Below are 16807 nucleotides of genomic sequence, written 5' to 3'. Positions count from 1 at the left end.
ATTTAAATGACAAGTTCAAATTTGTACCACTGTAGTTGAGGTCAAGAAAAATATTCATGATGCTGTTATAAAACTATCTGACAGAGTATTAACACTTAATGACATTTAAATGACAGTTTAATGTAATGTAAACCAATAAAGTTAGGTAGTTTCTTAAGTTTGCTTAATATTCTGCCATGTCATGTTCATGACAAGTTCTGATGTATTGGTTTATGTCAAGTTGTCATAACAAAGAAATCTCAAACAATGTCATCTTTGCATTAAAAATGACATAATTGAACAAATGACACTTGATGACAGTTGTCATAAATGTGCATAAAATCTCCTTCATGTTCATCACACGTGTCATGTCATAATTATGAAGGTGTCATGTCAGTCTTATTAGGCACACCCCTTCAAGTAAAATGTTACCCAAATTATTAATAAATAATAAATGAGGATAATTGTCTCATATACATAAGGAATAATTGATGATGGGGGTCAAATTATTCGAGCGGGTGTGCATTATATTCAATTATACCACGGGGCTGTTAAATGCTTTATTCTGATTGGGGGAATCGGGAATCGGGGGAGATTCTCATGCGTGTTTCATCAGTAAAGCCGGTTCCTTGATTAGAAGTGAATCGCCATCAACTGCTTTTAGATGGAGCGGCATTTACTACACAGAGTTGTAGTTCACTGACAAGCTGGGCCATCACAGGTGATACGTCCTCGATAATTAATGCGAAATTGCCCCGATTGTCAGCGATCTACAGCTCTGTGTAGTAAATGCCGCTCCATCTGAAAGCAGCTGACGGCAATTTTATTCTAACCAAAGAACCGGCTTTACTAATGAAACACGCATGAATCCCCTGATATATATCGCCCAGCCCTAGCGCACACCTAACTTGTCAAATGTCTTAAAATTGGCACCAGAGCGATGTTTATGGTAACAGTTGTATAAGAGGAATAATTGACTCCGGTCCTTTTAATTATTTGAAAATAATGCACACTCATGATGTAACGCCACTCCGCTTCGGGTCATGCCGCATTACCACCTTGGGTGTGCATTATTTTCTTATAATTCAATGGCCCGTCATCAATTATTTCTTACATATACCACGGGGCTGATAAATGCTGTATTCTGATTGGTTAGAAAATGTTCCACACGTTTTAAATATTTTTGTTTAAAACGCACACCTAACCTGTCAAATGTCTTAAAATAAGCATAATGTTTGTTGTAACTGTGGTATAAGCGGAATAATTCACTCCGGTCCTTTGAATTATTTGGAAATAATGCCACGTGCGGTGTAACAGCACTTACATAATTCCAAGGAGTCAATTATTCCGCCTGTACCACGGTTACCACAGACATTGCTCTTTTAGGTTATTTTAAGGTGTTTGACAGGTCAGGTGTGCGTTTATTGAAAAATAATGCATGCCTGTGAAATCAGAATAAAACTTTTAACAGCCTTAAACTCTGGTAACCACCTAAAATCAATTCTCCAGATGTTACTGTGGTAACTAGGTTTGGTTTTGCTAAATAGGGAACCCAAGTCACAAGAAGCCCAGATTTAGTATGAAATACTAATAGGATAGTGCAGCCCACTGAGGGAAGATCTGGTAATTGCATGGCTTACACACCGGCAGAATATGAACTTCCTGGGTGTCATCATTTCTGATTTCCATTTTAGCTTACGATTAAGAACGTCACCTCTAGTTGACCTCTTCCCATAGTTCCCATAGATTGTGCTTGTTGTCGTTCACATTGAAAGAAAAATGCAAAAGAGAGAGAAAGCAGGACGAGACAGGATGACACGAGCTGTGCCAGCCTCCTAGTGCCACCACGAAGAGAGAGAGATAAACATAGCCAAGTTACAGTGCTTTCAAAACAGAGCCAGAAGAAGACGCAGAGAAGGGAGTGCTGTCCAACTGAATCTTTAGACGTGAGATTAGACGTGATGACCACAGAGAGAGAAAGAGAGGAAGGATAAGCACTCTGTGTGGCATTAGGAGCGTAAGCTTTATCTGGTATTTATAGTTCAGACTCAGAGGGCCGCAGGAGGAGAGAACGACGCAACAACAGGCTCTCTGAAAATCGAATGAGAAACGGGAAATATGGAATAATGGAGTGAAGACACAGAGAGATAGTAGCATAAGTGAATAAACCACCAGGGGAAATTACAAGCTTCATCATCTTGCCTGCCTCCTGTGTTTTAACGGATGAGGAAGGAGCGGGAAAAGAATCTCGGCTGTCATGTAGTCACATTGATCGTGTCTGAACACTTGCGATGGAGTCTACATGCTAATCAGGATCATTCCTTGTCGATTTTCCAGATTACATCTGCTCGATTGGTTGTGTGTTTTGTCGCAGCTTTATGAGATCACGGTAGTTTTGCTGACTCAAATGATTGTGCTTTCAGCACGGCATCCTGCTGCAATATGAAATGGAGATTTTACTTTTTTAACTTTGCTTATCCGGTGTATTGATTCATCCCTGAAACTCCCCAGGTTTCATCACTGGTCCCTTTTTCCCCTTCTGGCACAGACGCTTTTACTTTCACTTTCAATCTGGCTCTCTTTACTTCAGTACAGTTATTCAGTGCGTATGTGATGACGATGTAACAGCTTGATATGACACGGCCAGATTTTCTCTCACTTTGCCTGTCGATTGGACCTTTTTATCCTGCATCACGGGACTCTTTATGATACGGACCTTTCGATTTGCTTGCTTTATGCAGTAGTTTAAAGCTTTAGGCAGCTGCTTTATGTGTGATTTTGCATGACATAAAGGGAAATAAGAACATAGAAGTCACCAAGCTGCAGATGATGACATCATCATACAGGGACGCTCCCTGATCTCAACATGCTGTCGCAAGAACTTCCTGTCAACAGTTCAGATGAGCAACTAATTTGAGTTGATAATTTCTTCTGGTTCACCTCTAATCAAAACTCAAGACTCTCAAAGGCAATAGAAACTCAAATTCGACAGCAACTGCGAAAGGATTTATTATTCATACACAGGAACTGAGTTGTGATAGATCGAACGTGAGGTGAGGAGAAGAACAGATCTACCTCAAAGTGAGTGAAGGAAGGTCCTGTGGTCGAAGGGAGGAGGGGAGCGTAGCTCTTATTAGTTCGTGGGAGGAGCTCCAAAAGAGTTTGACATGCACGTGTGAGTCGAGCTGCTCCTCTGAGCCGAGCTTTGATATGGCAGCCACGGCCAAACCAGCAAACCAAGTGGGAACGTGGGAGCTGTAGATGGTAAACAAGAAGGACGCATGCTTGTTCCTCTATGAAAAGGGAGGGCATGGTTGGTTATTCTGGAAATCAGAAGGAATAAGCTGCCAAAGGACAACAACACAGAATGTGGCCTGAATATTGCAGCGAACGCAGTCTGAATGCTCATCTGCACATGCTCATGTGCTGCACAGGTCAGTTTCTATTTGTGTTCCTGTGCGTACGTCATCACCTAGTCACACGGACATGGCTGTGATTTGTGTGTTTACTCTCCTGGAGAAGATTTGCTCTTTGGTGATGATGGGTGCACACTGTGTGCCCACGTGTGTGTGAGCGGGTATACGGTAATTGCACAGTGACTCACTGTCGTGTGGAATGACAACATGTACTTCTCTGTGGCACACGTGGTCAAGAGGTCACTACCAGCTGGTATCACTCGGTATATTCTAGTCACTTCCCTTAATAGTGCTTTTGCAAGTGTTGGATGCAATGCATGCATGCATTGACAAGTTTGGTGGAGAAACCCACAAGGTGTGTGTTCTGTACATGCCTTGATAAAACAAAGGTGGTGCGCATTATTAAGGTATTACACATAAAACTCTTGGGAATCCTGTTTTGCTGAACTCATTGGCATCATTGGTACGTTGGTAACTGTGCAGTGTGGTGCTTATGCAAATATTCGTTGAATAGCGGTTTCTGTTCATTTTGTGTTCATGTAAATTTTTTGAGGGCACACATAGCTTTTTAACCTGATTTGTCTTACGATAAAAATTTGAGGCTGTACTTTACAAGATTGTGGGTTGTTATAGGGTATATCAGTGTGTGTATGTGCGAGCAGGATGTTCGTTGTACACTAATCAGAAAAAGTGTGTCGCCTAAATCACGTGGTCGCTTAGTATTGCCATGTCGCTGTAGCAACCGTATCAACTGTACTGTAGCTTCACAGTTGGTGGCTAAAAGAAAGTGTGAGAATGTATCGGTATCAGGACTATGTGATAAATTTCTATTCTTTGCATGACTGCATCATTGCTCCGGCATGTTCAGAGTTCAAACAAAGCAAGTCTTAGATGGCTGTAGTTCATTGTTTAATTCAAAAATTGCTTGTACAGTTTAAACCATACGCATAACAACATTAGGAGTACGATTAAGACTGGGCTAGGAAATAATAAAGACATTCATATCTGCAGATTTTGCACAGCTGTGTGTATATATACTGTATATATATGCTGCTACATCACCAGGTCAAATATCAAGCTGTTATTTATTCACCATGGCTGTCTAAGCTAGTATTCATTTATGTGTGATTTTGTTAACCTTCTAATGTTTTAGAGAATGTAGGTCAGGTGAAAACTGTAATGAACTTATTAAACTGGTCTTTTTTTAAACTTCCAGCCTAGTTTCCAGTTTTATCAAACTGCTTCTAATAAAGCTAACAGTTTGTCACAATAATCTTCTTTAATCTCTAGCTAATGTTTCGTGTTGTGGATTTAATATGCATGTTTTGGTAAATTATGTGCCAACAGGTAAATACCTAAAGAGCACCCATTTCATTGCTAAAACAATGTTATTTTGTGTATTTGGTATAATACAATGTGTTTGCTTGCTTTATGGTTAAAAACACATTATTTTTCACATACCGTAAATTTTTCTAGCTCCAGATTTCACTCTTTTCCTAAAACACATGGATTTGAAAAGCGATTTGTGCCTGATTGACCAGCTAAACTTTAGTTAATCGGCCTGAATGTCTCTGACGTCAGCTGGAAATGTGACGCTCCTTACTAGGCTTGCCGCGATAGTCGGTGAAACGGTGATAACCGGTGCTTCAGCCTCTCACCGGTTAGATCACTTGCCCACCGCGACACCGTCTTTCACCGTCGTTTTGATATTTTCGTGTAATTTAATCATTTAGTTTCGTTAGAGAGAGCAAACTGAATGTGTCTGGTGCCTGAATTCAGCGAAGCTGAACGCGCGTCACGTCACAGAGCCGCAGGTGTCATTTCATTTATTTCTGTCAGAGTTTGCGAGGCGAGCTGACTGACCAGACGAAGGCAGAAGCCGCGTGCTTAATCGTTTTTGTTATAATATACATATATGATGTTTAATATAAGCGAGATCGTTTTGTTGTTGTGTTTATCATCAAGAAAAATAATAAACCCATCATTCAAGCAGCGCTTTATGGAGAAGTAGCCGGTTGCTCTGCTTGTGACTGGCTGGTTCTTTGAGAATTACCTGCGCACATTGACTCAAGCACTTAAGTAAACCAGCTGTTGCCCTCGCATTGCATGCAAATTCATACGCAATTTAACGCAGCGTACGCAAGCACTGCATTTAAACAGTTGCGTAATTCAAAAGTGAAAGTAAAATGTGCACGTCTGCATGCGCATTTATAAGCCCCTCCCACACGGTGACACCGGTTTCACCGGGTTTGTGACGCGCTGATTAACCGGTGGGAAAATTACGTCACCGCGGCAACCCTAAGCATGCTTGTTCCTCTATGAAAAGGGAGGGCATGGTTGGTTATTCTGGAAAGCAAACGGAATAAGCCGCCAAAGGACAACAACACAGAATGTGGCCTGAATATTGCAGCGAACGCAGTCTGAATGCTCATCTGCACATGCTCATGTGCTGCACAGGTCAGTTTCTATTTGTGTTCCTGTGCGTACGTCATCACCTAGTCACACGGACATGGCTGTGATTTGTGTGTTTACTCTCCTGGAGAAGATTTGCTCTTTGGTGATGATGTGTGCAGGCCAGCTGACAGTCTTGCCTGGGCCCGGGACAAGATAATCTTAGAGGGCCCCCCACCCCTTACTTTTTACTGGTAACAAGACATTTGAACAAGACACGAATATTGCATATTATACATTGTATAAAACATTTAGTTAAAGGTGCAGTGTGTAATTTTTAGAAGGATCTCTTGACAGAAATGCAAAATAATATACAAAACTATATTATCAGGGGTGTATAAAGACCTTTTTATAATGAACCGTTATGTTTTTATTACATTAGAATGAGAAGTTTTTATCTACATACACAGAGGGTCCCCTTACGTGGAGGTCGCCATTTTGTGTCGCCATGTTTCTACAGAAACCTTTAACGGACAAACTTTTTTCACTAAGTTGTCTCTGACAATGACATGTTTTACCGGTGGTGGCTACACTGAAAAAAATGATTCATTGAATTTAATCAATTTTTTAAAGGTAAGTGGTTGCAATCAATCCATTCAAGCTACAGTTAAACAAAAGTTTTATATTTTATTTTACGTTACTAATCTTTTTTGTATAGCCTAAATAAATTGATTGCAACCACTTACCTTCAAAAAATTGATTAAATCCAATGAATCATTTTTTTCAGTGTACTGTAGCTTCTCTATGCATTTCAAAAGCGAGGGGTGAGTGGATTGAGCCGTTGGTTGCAATTTGCAACCTCACCACTAGATGCTTCTAAAATTTACACACTGCACCTTTAAATGTAGTACACTGAAAAAAAATATTCATTGAATTTAATCAATTTTTTAAGATAAGTGGTTGCAATCAATTTATTTAAGCTACATTTAAACAAAAAAGATTAGTAAAGTAAAATAAAATATAAAACTTTTGTTTAAATGTAGCTTAAATAAATTGATTGCAACCACTTACCTTAAAAAACTGATTAAATTCAATGAATATTTTTTTTCAGTGTACTGACACAAAATATCATAATCACGTATGAATTATGAACAGACTATTGGAAATATCAGTAAAACAACTTCAGCTAATATTATGCCGTGTTTGGACTAAAAATTGAATAAATATTACTCCTCTCTTTAGAAATTTGAAGTAAACATATAAACTCAATCAAAATTTCTCCAAACATGCACGCCTTTGAACCAAAAGCCCAGAGGGATATTATTTTGTAAAGAGCTTTCATGATGAGCATGCATTGCATTTTTCTCAATGAATGCGACTGAGGGTAGAGCCCTGCATTTCAGCCCAAGCCCGACCCGACCATTTTACACCCCTCAGGTCGGGTTTCGGCAAATTTTAACCTCACAGCTGATACGCGGGCGGACCTCGAGCTTATTTAGGCTTCTCCGTCTTTTTATATTTTTCAATTTAATTAAAATAACATTTTGACAGACGATGATTGCAAAACAAACGTAGTAAGACTTTTAACCTATAGCACGAGTCCGCTATAAGCACAGCCAGCCACACATTTACAATGCAGCTGTTGTGTATTTAACAGCAGTACCGCAGCGCACCGGGAAAAAATATTAATGGAGGACTAAAACCTTGGATACTGCGCATAATCTATGCAAACAGCATCCAATACATAATCTATATATGCATAGCGAAGTTGTAAGCAGGTTGCATGTTTATTCGGTTTCATGTTTATTTCGTTTCGTTTTGTAGCTATCCCTTTTCATTTTTATATTTCTGCCCCCGTTGCAGCTGCGAGCAGCAGAGCAATCTGCCTCCGCTTTTAAAAAATAGTGTGTGTAGATAATAAACGTTTAAACTAACACTGTGATATGCTGAAAATATATATTTTATGTAGTTGTTATTATAGACAAGTGAAGTGTTGATTTGAGAGTTCAATTCATCAAACATGTCGTCAACTTGCTGTCGGCTGCTAACCGCTTGTTGGAACAAACAAAAATACTCTAAAATGTAAATAAAAAAAAGAAATATAACTATTTTGCCATTTAAAACAAATCTGAACTGCTTTAATTGCTGCAAGAGTATACAGCTGTATAAGGAATCTGTGCAAGGAGTTATTTTTTGCTATTTCTGCGGATTTCTTTTGCAAAATCTATGCGGAATTTTGCAGAATAATTAAACATGTTTTAAGCACATTAAGCACATTCATTTGAGAGAATGTGCGCTGTGAATATTGCAAAACAATAAAATATTTTATAATTACATTTTATTAAAGGATTACCCTGAATTAAACTGGACCAACATGAACCAACAGATAATGAACAATGTGCTGTCACGACCATAGAGTTTTATATAATATACATATATTACTGTCTACAGTGTAACAGTAAAAAGAAAAGGCTTCTCATTATGAATGTAGCCTATATCAAGATAATTTCATCTGTTTAACAATTTATATTTATCTTGTAAACGGATTTGAAATAATAAATAATTGTCGCGTCACTTAGCAATAGAGATCTCATCTCATTATCTTCTCCGCGGTAAGTTTTATTTCAAATTCAAGTTTTACACATTAAATATTAAATAGTTTGTGCTTTCTCTCATAAAAACCTCACAGCAAACAGCACATACTTCTAAACACACGCGATGCAGTGACTATATCTGCGGTCACAGATTCCTAATGGGGAGAATTAGGAATTCTATTGTCCTCTATTTTCCTCTATAAGGCCTATATTTTCTTCTTTTCTTTTATTTTCTGAGCACCGGACTTGTGCTGAGTCTGACCGGACATTTTGAGCGTAGTGAACTTCAAATCAAATGAATAAAATATTTTCTTTATTTTTAACAATTATTCCATAGGTTCCAGTTCTGGGCCCCCCTCTGGGCCCACCCCCACCCTGGGCCCGGGACAACAGACCCGTTTGTCCCCCCCTGTCGGCGGGCGTGGATGTGTGCACACTGTGTGCCCACGTGTGTGTGAGCGGGTATACGGTAATTGCACAGTGACTCACTGTCGTGTGGAATGACAACATGTACTTCTCTGTGGCACACGTGGTCAAGAGGTCACTACCAGCTGGTATCACTCGGTATATTCTAGTCACTTCCCTTAATAGTGCTTTTGCAAGTGTTGGATGCAATGCATGCATGCATTGACAAGTTTGGTGGAGAAACCCACAAGGTGTGTGTTCTGTACATGCCTTGATAAAACAAAGGTGGTGCGCATTATTAAGGTATTACACATAAAACTCTTGGGAATCCTGTTTTGCTGAACTCATTGGCATCATTGGTACGTTGGTAACTGTGCAGTGTGGTGTTTATGCAAATATTCGTTGAATAGCGGTTTCTGTTCATTTTGTGTTCATGTAAATGTTTTGAGGGCACACATAGCTTTTTAACCTGATTTGTCTTACGATAAAAATTTGAGGCTGTACTTTACAAGATTGTGGGTTGTTCTGTATAGGGTATATCAGTGTGTGTATGTGCGAGCAGGATGCTCGGTGTACACTAATAAGAAAAAGTGTGCCGCCTAAATCACGTGGTCGCTTAGTATTGCCATGTCGCTGTAGCAACCGTATCAACTGTACTGTAGCTTCACAGTTGGTGGCTAAAAGAAAGTGTGAGAATGTATCGGTATCAGGACTATGTGATAAATTTCTATTCTTTGCATGACTGCATCATTGCTCCGGCATGTTCAGAGTTCAAACAAAGCAAGTCTTAGATGGCTGTAGTTCATTGTTTTATTCAAAAATTGCTTGTACAGTTTAAACCATACGCATAACAACATAGGAGTACGATTAAGACTGGGCTAGGAAATAATAAAGACATTCATATCTGTAGATTTTGCACAGCTGTGTGTATGTATACTGTATATATATGCTGCTACATCACCAGGTCAAATATCAAGCTGTTATTCATTCACCATGGCTGTCTAAGCTAGTATTCATTTATGTGTGATTTTGTTAACCTTCTAATGTTTTGGAGAATGTAGGTCAGGTGAAAACTGTAATGAACTTATTAAACTGGTCTTTTTTTAAACTTCCAGCCTAGTTTCCAGTTTTATCATACTGCTTCTAATAAAGCTAACAGTTTGTCACAATAATCTTCTTTAATCTCTAGCTAATGTTTCGTGTTGTGGATTTAATATGCATGTTTTGGTAAATTATGTGCCAACAGGTAAATACTTAAAGAGCACCCATTTCATTGCTAAAACAATGTTATTTTGTGTATTTGGTATAATACAATGTGCTTGCTTGATATATGGTTAAAAACACATTATTTTCCACATACCGTACATTTTTCTAGCTCCAGATTTCACTCTTTTCCTAAAACGCATGGATTTGAAAAGCGCTTTGTGCCTGATTGGCCAGCTAATCTGTACGTTAATCGGCCTGAATGTCTCTGACGTCAGCTGGAAATGTGACGCTCCTTACCATGTTTGAAAGATTCGCTCACAATGCAATGCTGACAGGAGTTAACTTACAGGCTAAGAGTCTGAAGCGGGAGGAATTATGATAAAGTCGGTCTTTACTACATCACCAATCCTAAAGCACAGCATCTTAACAACATGGCGGTGGCAACGAGCCTTCATTCTTTGCTTCATTCCTATGGTCCGATTCAGGTTTTTACATTTTGTTTGGTGTGTAAGTGTGTATTAGTAGATGTTAATGATATGAAAAAGGTACAAACCCCAATGTAAACAATGACCCGAATTATCGTCTCTAAGTTAAATCTCTTTTCTTAGACTACAACAAACACACGGATTGTAGGCAACAGTTTACTTTCTGGGATTGGTGATGTAGACAAGACCGACATTATCATAATTCCTCCCGCTTCGGACTCAGTCTAAAATTAACTCCTGTCAGCATTGCATTGTGAGCGAATCTTTCAAACATGGCAAGGAGCGTCACATTTCCTGCTGACGACAGAGTTATTCAGACCAATCACAACGTACAGATTAGCTGGCCAATCAGGGACCCAGCGCTAGAGAGTGAAATCTGAAACGACAAAAATGTACGGTATGTGAAAAATAATGTGTTTTTTGAACTATAAACAACGCGAACACATTATATTATACCAAATACACAAAATAACATTGTTTTTAGCGATGAAATAGGTGCCCTTTAAGACTTTAATCTTTGCGACTTTACGGCTCATCCATATGCACAGCTTTTAATACTCCAAAGACAAAGGAAAACATGAAATTGCATCATATGACCCCTTTAAAATGAATAGCTTTTTGATATTGTCCCTTTCTGTGTTTAAAATGTGTGCTATTTAAAGCAATGCCATTGAGAACATTTGTAAATAATCAAACCAATGATGTTGTTGACTTCCTGTCTTAACCCAATCTCTCTTCCTCTCTTCTCTCCTCTTCCTTTCTGTCTTTTCAATGTTTCCTCCTCTGTCTCTATTTTCACAGATGAACGAGACAGGGTGCAGAAGAAAACTTTCACGAAATGGGTCAACAAGCACCTCATAAAGGTAAAGTCCAGCTGGGTTATTTTGGTCAATTCTGCTGCATTGCACAAAGATAAGGCCCGCTAGCTGGAAGGTTCTTTTGAACACACACACTTTACACTTTCACACAGGACTCAATACAGGGCCTGAAATTCAGCGCAGGACTGGGAGTGTGCTCGGAAATTGTATTTCTTACGTCACAACTTAAAGGGCACTTATTATGCCTATTTTAAAAAGATGTAATATCAGTCTTAGGTGTGCCTTGAATGTGTCTGTAAAGTTTCAGCACAAAAAATACCCCAAAGATTATTTGTTATAGCATGTCCAAAATGCCCCTATTCGGGTGAGAGCAAAAATACGCTGTTTTCATGTCTGTACCTTTAAATGCAAATGAGCTACAGCTCCTTACAGACAGTGAGCGCTTTTTGTTAAAAATAGATCTGATAATTGTTAATACAGTTTGAGACAATATATTTAGCCGCATTAGCGCTACAATGTGCTAACAAACAAATTTAGAAAAGCCTTTGGGTAAAATGAACCAGTCAGTCAGTGGCTGTGGGTGGGGCTTTGTTTGTGTGACATCACATTAAACAAAAGAATCAAAAAAAGCATTCCTCATGAGACTGCTTTGGTTTAATGGGGGTTAAAAAAGGAAAGGGTGGATTTTTTCATTGTAGGTTTGGTATGTTCACACACTGCCAACACACATTTATGTCCAAACACCTTGTAAAAGTAGAATTTGCATTGCATGTGCCCTTTAACAAGCGGATTGCGCACATTTTTTGAAGTTCACACACACATTTATTTACTTGTGTATTTATTCACACACATAACCAAATCAAATAATTTTGTCTGTCATTTCATAATTAGCAGAAGTGTATCAGATCTTATGTGCATTTCAGTTCTAGTGATTGAAAGGTAACTGAAAAGATCCTGTATACCTCTTGCTTCACTGACTACAGATCATAAGAGCAAAGAATGCTGGGTATTTCAAGGGTAGGGCAGGTGACCATTTACAGGACGGCCAAAGTTATGAGGTTATAGATGGTGATCTCATAACTCTGACTGTAATGTAGGTCAGACCATGAGGAATGAGATACTGTTTCACAGCGCTGCTGTAACCTTAGACACTGGAAGTAGTTGAGCCGCGTGACCCTTATGGTCATGAGAAGACAGACAAATTCTTGCTCCGTCTACCCTTTGCACTTCATACTTAAAGTGTATGTTGCAGGTTAACCACCACTGTCGATTAATGGGTACATAAATCACTCAAGATATGTGTATAATTTTTAAAATGTCTCAAAAATGGTCTTAAAGACCACTTTTTTACGTTTTTGGTATTAACGGTTTTTTTAACGCAATTCTGCGATGACGTCACGTTGGGGAGAAGTGGAGAAAGACTCAGCCAGAGCCATAGAGATAGATGAGACATTTATTGCTGTTTAATACTTACGTATATAATTTGGAAATCATATATACATCGTAGGAAATATATAATGTGTTATACTGCAAAGTTACCTTGCTAATTATTATTTATGATATATGTGGAGATAAATAAAACTTCGCAAATCTGCTGATTTGATCCATTCATGTCCTGACCACCAGGCTAGAGATTTTTAAACATCCTTAATCCACACTTACTAGTCTATCAAATAATATCTCAAATATATTGTTTTGTGAAATAAAAGGATGCTTTGTTATATTGTTTATGCGATTATAACGAATCACACGATCATTTTATACGCAGCAGCAGCTGCAGCACACTCGGATCCGACCGCATACATACTGTAATAAACAGGCGTTCGGCGGCTTTTTACATCACGACAGGCTAAGCCATTTGAGGAGGAACCGCTCATTGATCACCGTATTTTTATAAATCCTGTACATGTTTGGACCTGCCGAACAGGTTGAGCACTTTTATATACTTTATTGAGCAGAGAGGCTGCCTGCACAGTTTGACCAGCGGGCTACGGGAACCGGCGCACATCACGCCGCCAGACGGTGTTGCTAATATAACTCGAAATGTATAACTATTATCAGATCGGCCCGGGAAAGTCCCGACTCTCTCGATTGCCATTCCGCTACTGGCTGTAAGAAAGTGAGTGCGTTTGGGTCGCTGGTCCCCGCGAACAGACGTGACGTGCTTCACTCACCTTCCAGGATTAGAGACATGCTGCCAAAACCGTTTGTGCTGAAGATCGCATAAAGTTACACCCATTTCAGGCAGGATCATGGACCCCCTCAAGCCAGCATGCACGAGTATGTTAATTGTTTGTTTACTTTCTACACGAAGATATGCTAACCTTATGCTATCTGGCTGTCTGCCTATCTCTCTATACTAGCCTATCCATCTGTCTGTCTGTCTATCTATCTGTCTATCTATCTTATCTATCTATCTATCTATGTATCTATCTATCTATCTATCTATGTATGTATGTATGTATTTATCTATTATCTGCGCTATCAGAACTGTACTTTACTCGTCTTTCTATAGTCATTCTCAATGCTCTCAAGGCGGCTTTGGTCAATTCTCTCCCCAGCGTGACGTCATACAGTGCGTTGTGAGGGAAAGGAGAATCATTGCAAATTGCTGTACTTTTTCATACTTTTTCGGGTTTTGTGATACCCAACAACATAAAATACAATGGATAACAGTTTAAATGTTTATTATCAACAAGCAAATTGCACAAATTCGTTGAAAAATTTTACCTGCAAAACGCCCTTTAAACAGTGCAGACTGAACATGACTCGTCATTTTGTCTCATCTTGACAGATTTGTTATAATCTCTGATTGTTTCTGAAGTCGATCTGTTGTAGCATTGCTCACATCGCTTGTCACGTAGGTACTAAGTAGGTGACGATACCTGTTAGCATTTGTGTTTGCACGTCTCTCTTCATCTCTGGCAGGTGTGTGTGTGGTTAGCCTTGGGCAGTGTTAGAATATATATGGTTTGTGTATTTTGTGAGTGTACCTTGTGCACACTCCTAACATAAACTATGACCTGTTTGCAAAAATGTCGAACAGGTTGGAGAAGGTGTAAAACATACCTGTGCACGTGACCAGAGGCTACAGCGCAGGAAACACAAGGGGGCACATCTGACTGTGACACCTTCATTATGTAATACCCGACCACATGGGGATTAGCACAGTGCCCAAGTTTAGCTTGTTGTTCTCTGTGGCTATGGAAATGGACATCTCTTGATAATACGGCTGAGAAAAACAGCAAAATGAAAACGAGAGAGGCAGGTGTGGAGAGAAAAATTTATTATGATACAGTACAGCTTTAAGGGAACATTCATGTAACCAAAACATTGCATAGGGTCCTAAAGATTATATTCACAATACAAATGAAAAAACATTTTTTAATATAAAATGAGTAAAGATTTAGTCCTCTAATTAAATAAACACACTTCTGAAACTAACTTTGTTAACCCCTTACTACAAAGGTTCGGATTTTCTTTGCTTTTGTTAAGTACAGCATTTAAAATTGACATTACATTTTGCATCTACATTACAAAGTGCATTACAAGCTATACTTTTTATCAGTATTTGTGTTCCCTGGGTTCGAAGCCATAACATTTTACATTGTTATGCAAAGCACCAATCATTAGGATTTGCACATACATTTTTAGTACATTATAGTGCTGTCAACTACGCTTAAGTAGTTTACTTTGTAGGCAACACGGAAATAAGTGTGATACTGGTTTTCCTCGCAAAAAAGCCCATTCATTTTTCCCATAAAACTTTTGGATTATCGCAAAAATAATCTCTGTGTTTAACAACAGTTTGACACTTACACGTTTTGTCCAACAAGTTAGTCTTTACAGATGAAAACAACTTTTGAAGTCAAAGTTCGGCTTTTTATATTTTGAGTAAATATAAATCCTAATATATATAAACGATTAGTTGCGATTAGCTGTTATTAGGGATCGACCGATATGGATTTTATTTTTTTATTTTTTTTGCCGATACTACTTTTTTGTGGCTGCCGATTTTCTTGAGCCGATATTTGTAGCCAATACTGCTTTTGCTCACTCAATTTACATCATAAAAATGACACGATGATGCGAAATGTTACAAGTCTCAATTTAAAAAAGTAACATTTATTGAGCTTAAAAAAACTATATTTAACAAATAGTAAAAACAGGTGAGGGTGCTATAGACCCCTTCACGGTTCACGTCACAGGCTGTTCCCACTGCGCATGTCGGGGTCAGAAAAGTCATTACAGCAGATTCAGTTGCGTATTATTCGGTATCGTCAAAAATGCCTACTTATGTCGTGGGCTGTGAAAATCGCACCAGGTCTTCCGTTAAGTTTTCGCGAGTCATGCAGAATCTCAAAAACAAAAAAATACAACATCTGCGTCTGCAAGCAATTAACGTGCAGACTGGGACAATGCAAAGATCAAAGAGGCTTGTGTTTGTAGTGCTCACTTCATTTGAGGTAAGTCATCATTTTTCAGCACTGTTAGATTAAATTATAAAGCCTAAATGGTATGAACAGTTTGACCCCATGCTGCGCGCGCACCCAATAGTCATTCAATGTTTACAAACCTTGAAGGGGTCTATGGAACCATGAACTGCACTCTCCACAATGACGAGGAACTTTCAGCAAAGGATATTGATTTCTAGCACTTTGCCACTACAAATATATATATAGAGATGAGAAATAAAAACCCGCTTTGTCCAGCTATGATCAGCTGTTAGGCCGAGATTTCGATGTTGTCATGAAAAGGTTGGTTGTTTTTAGTCACATGACCTGCAATCGCTTGCGGCTTCCAGCACTCTGTCTGTAAATAATGCCGGAAAAAATCGGCGAACACAGCAGCCACGTATCGTCCGACACATAAAACTCGCTAAAATCGGCCCGATATATCGGTCTATCACTAGTTGTTATGCAGCCCTACTTCAAAATTCATAAAATTTGTATTCATCTGTGAAGATTACCTTGTTGGACAAAACTTTAGCTTTTTAGTGTCTTTAGCTTTTGTTAAACGCAGAGCTTTTTTATGATTATCCAAAAGTCTATGGAAAAAATGAATGGGCTTTTTGCAAAAGACCCAGTGTTCCGCTAACTTTCGGGTTGGCCTACAAAAATACATCATCCATGCGGCTCTCTATAAGTGCAGTTTTCCAGACAGTGCTTATATAGTCCCGAACTAAAGTGCATGTTTAAGCTGCGTTAATTTAAAAACATCTTGCACTGACATATCTTAACATATTCCATTGACTTCTCTTGAAAGACTCATTGCTCGCAAATATATAACTCCGCCACCGGGAAACAGAAAAGAGTCTGTTTACATGTGGTTGTAGTTTTTTCACTCGGTTTCTCTCAGAAGAAATTTTTCCCATATTTGATGGCTCAGTGACCAGCCTTAGGTTTGAAGTTGAGCTCGATTGTGACTTTCTATATGCTAGACACTGAGCGTACTTGTATGGCAAAGTGGTTGTCGCCATCAAGTGGTCGGGAGTGTGCTAATGCTTCAGACTC

General features: G+C 38.9%; 1 protein-coding gene across 1 annotated transcript in view; it reads left to right on the top strand.

Annotated features, from left to right (window-relative positions):
• The window catches only part of macf1a (microtubule actin crosslinking factor 1a), a 212967-nt gene that overhangs the window by 75037 nt on the left and 121123 nt on the right, over positions 1-16807 (top strand). The window contains exon 3 of the mRNA XM_073858236.1: positions 11278-11339. Coding sequence (XP_073714337.1) covers positions 11278-11339 — 62 coding nt within the window. The remainder of the gene's footprint in view (positions 1-11277; positions 11340-16807) is intronic.

The sequence above is a fragment of the Misgurnus anguillicaudatus genome, chromosome 20 (genome assembly GCF_027580225.2).
Source record: "Misgurnus anguillicaudatus chromosome 20, ASM2758022v2, whole genome shotgun sequence".
NCBI lineage: Eukaryota > Metazoa > Chordata > Actinopteri > Cypriniformes > Cobitidae > Misgurnus > Misgurnus anguillicaudatus.
Note: the sequence above shows the minus strand (reverse complement) of the source record. Positions and strands in the feature narration are given on the sequence as shown.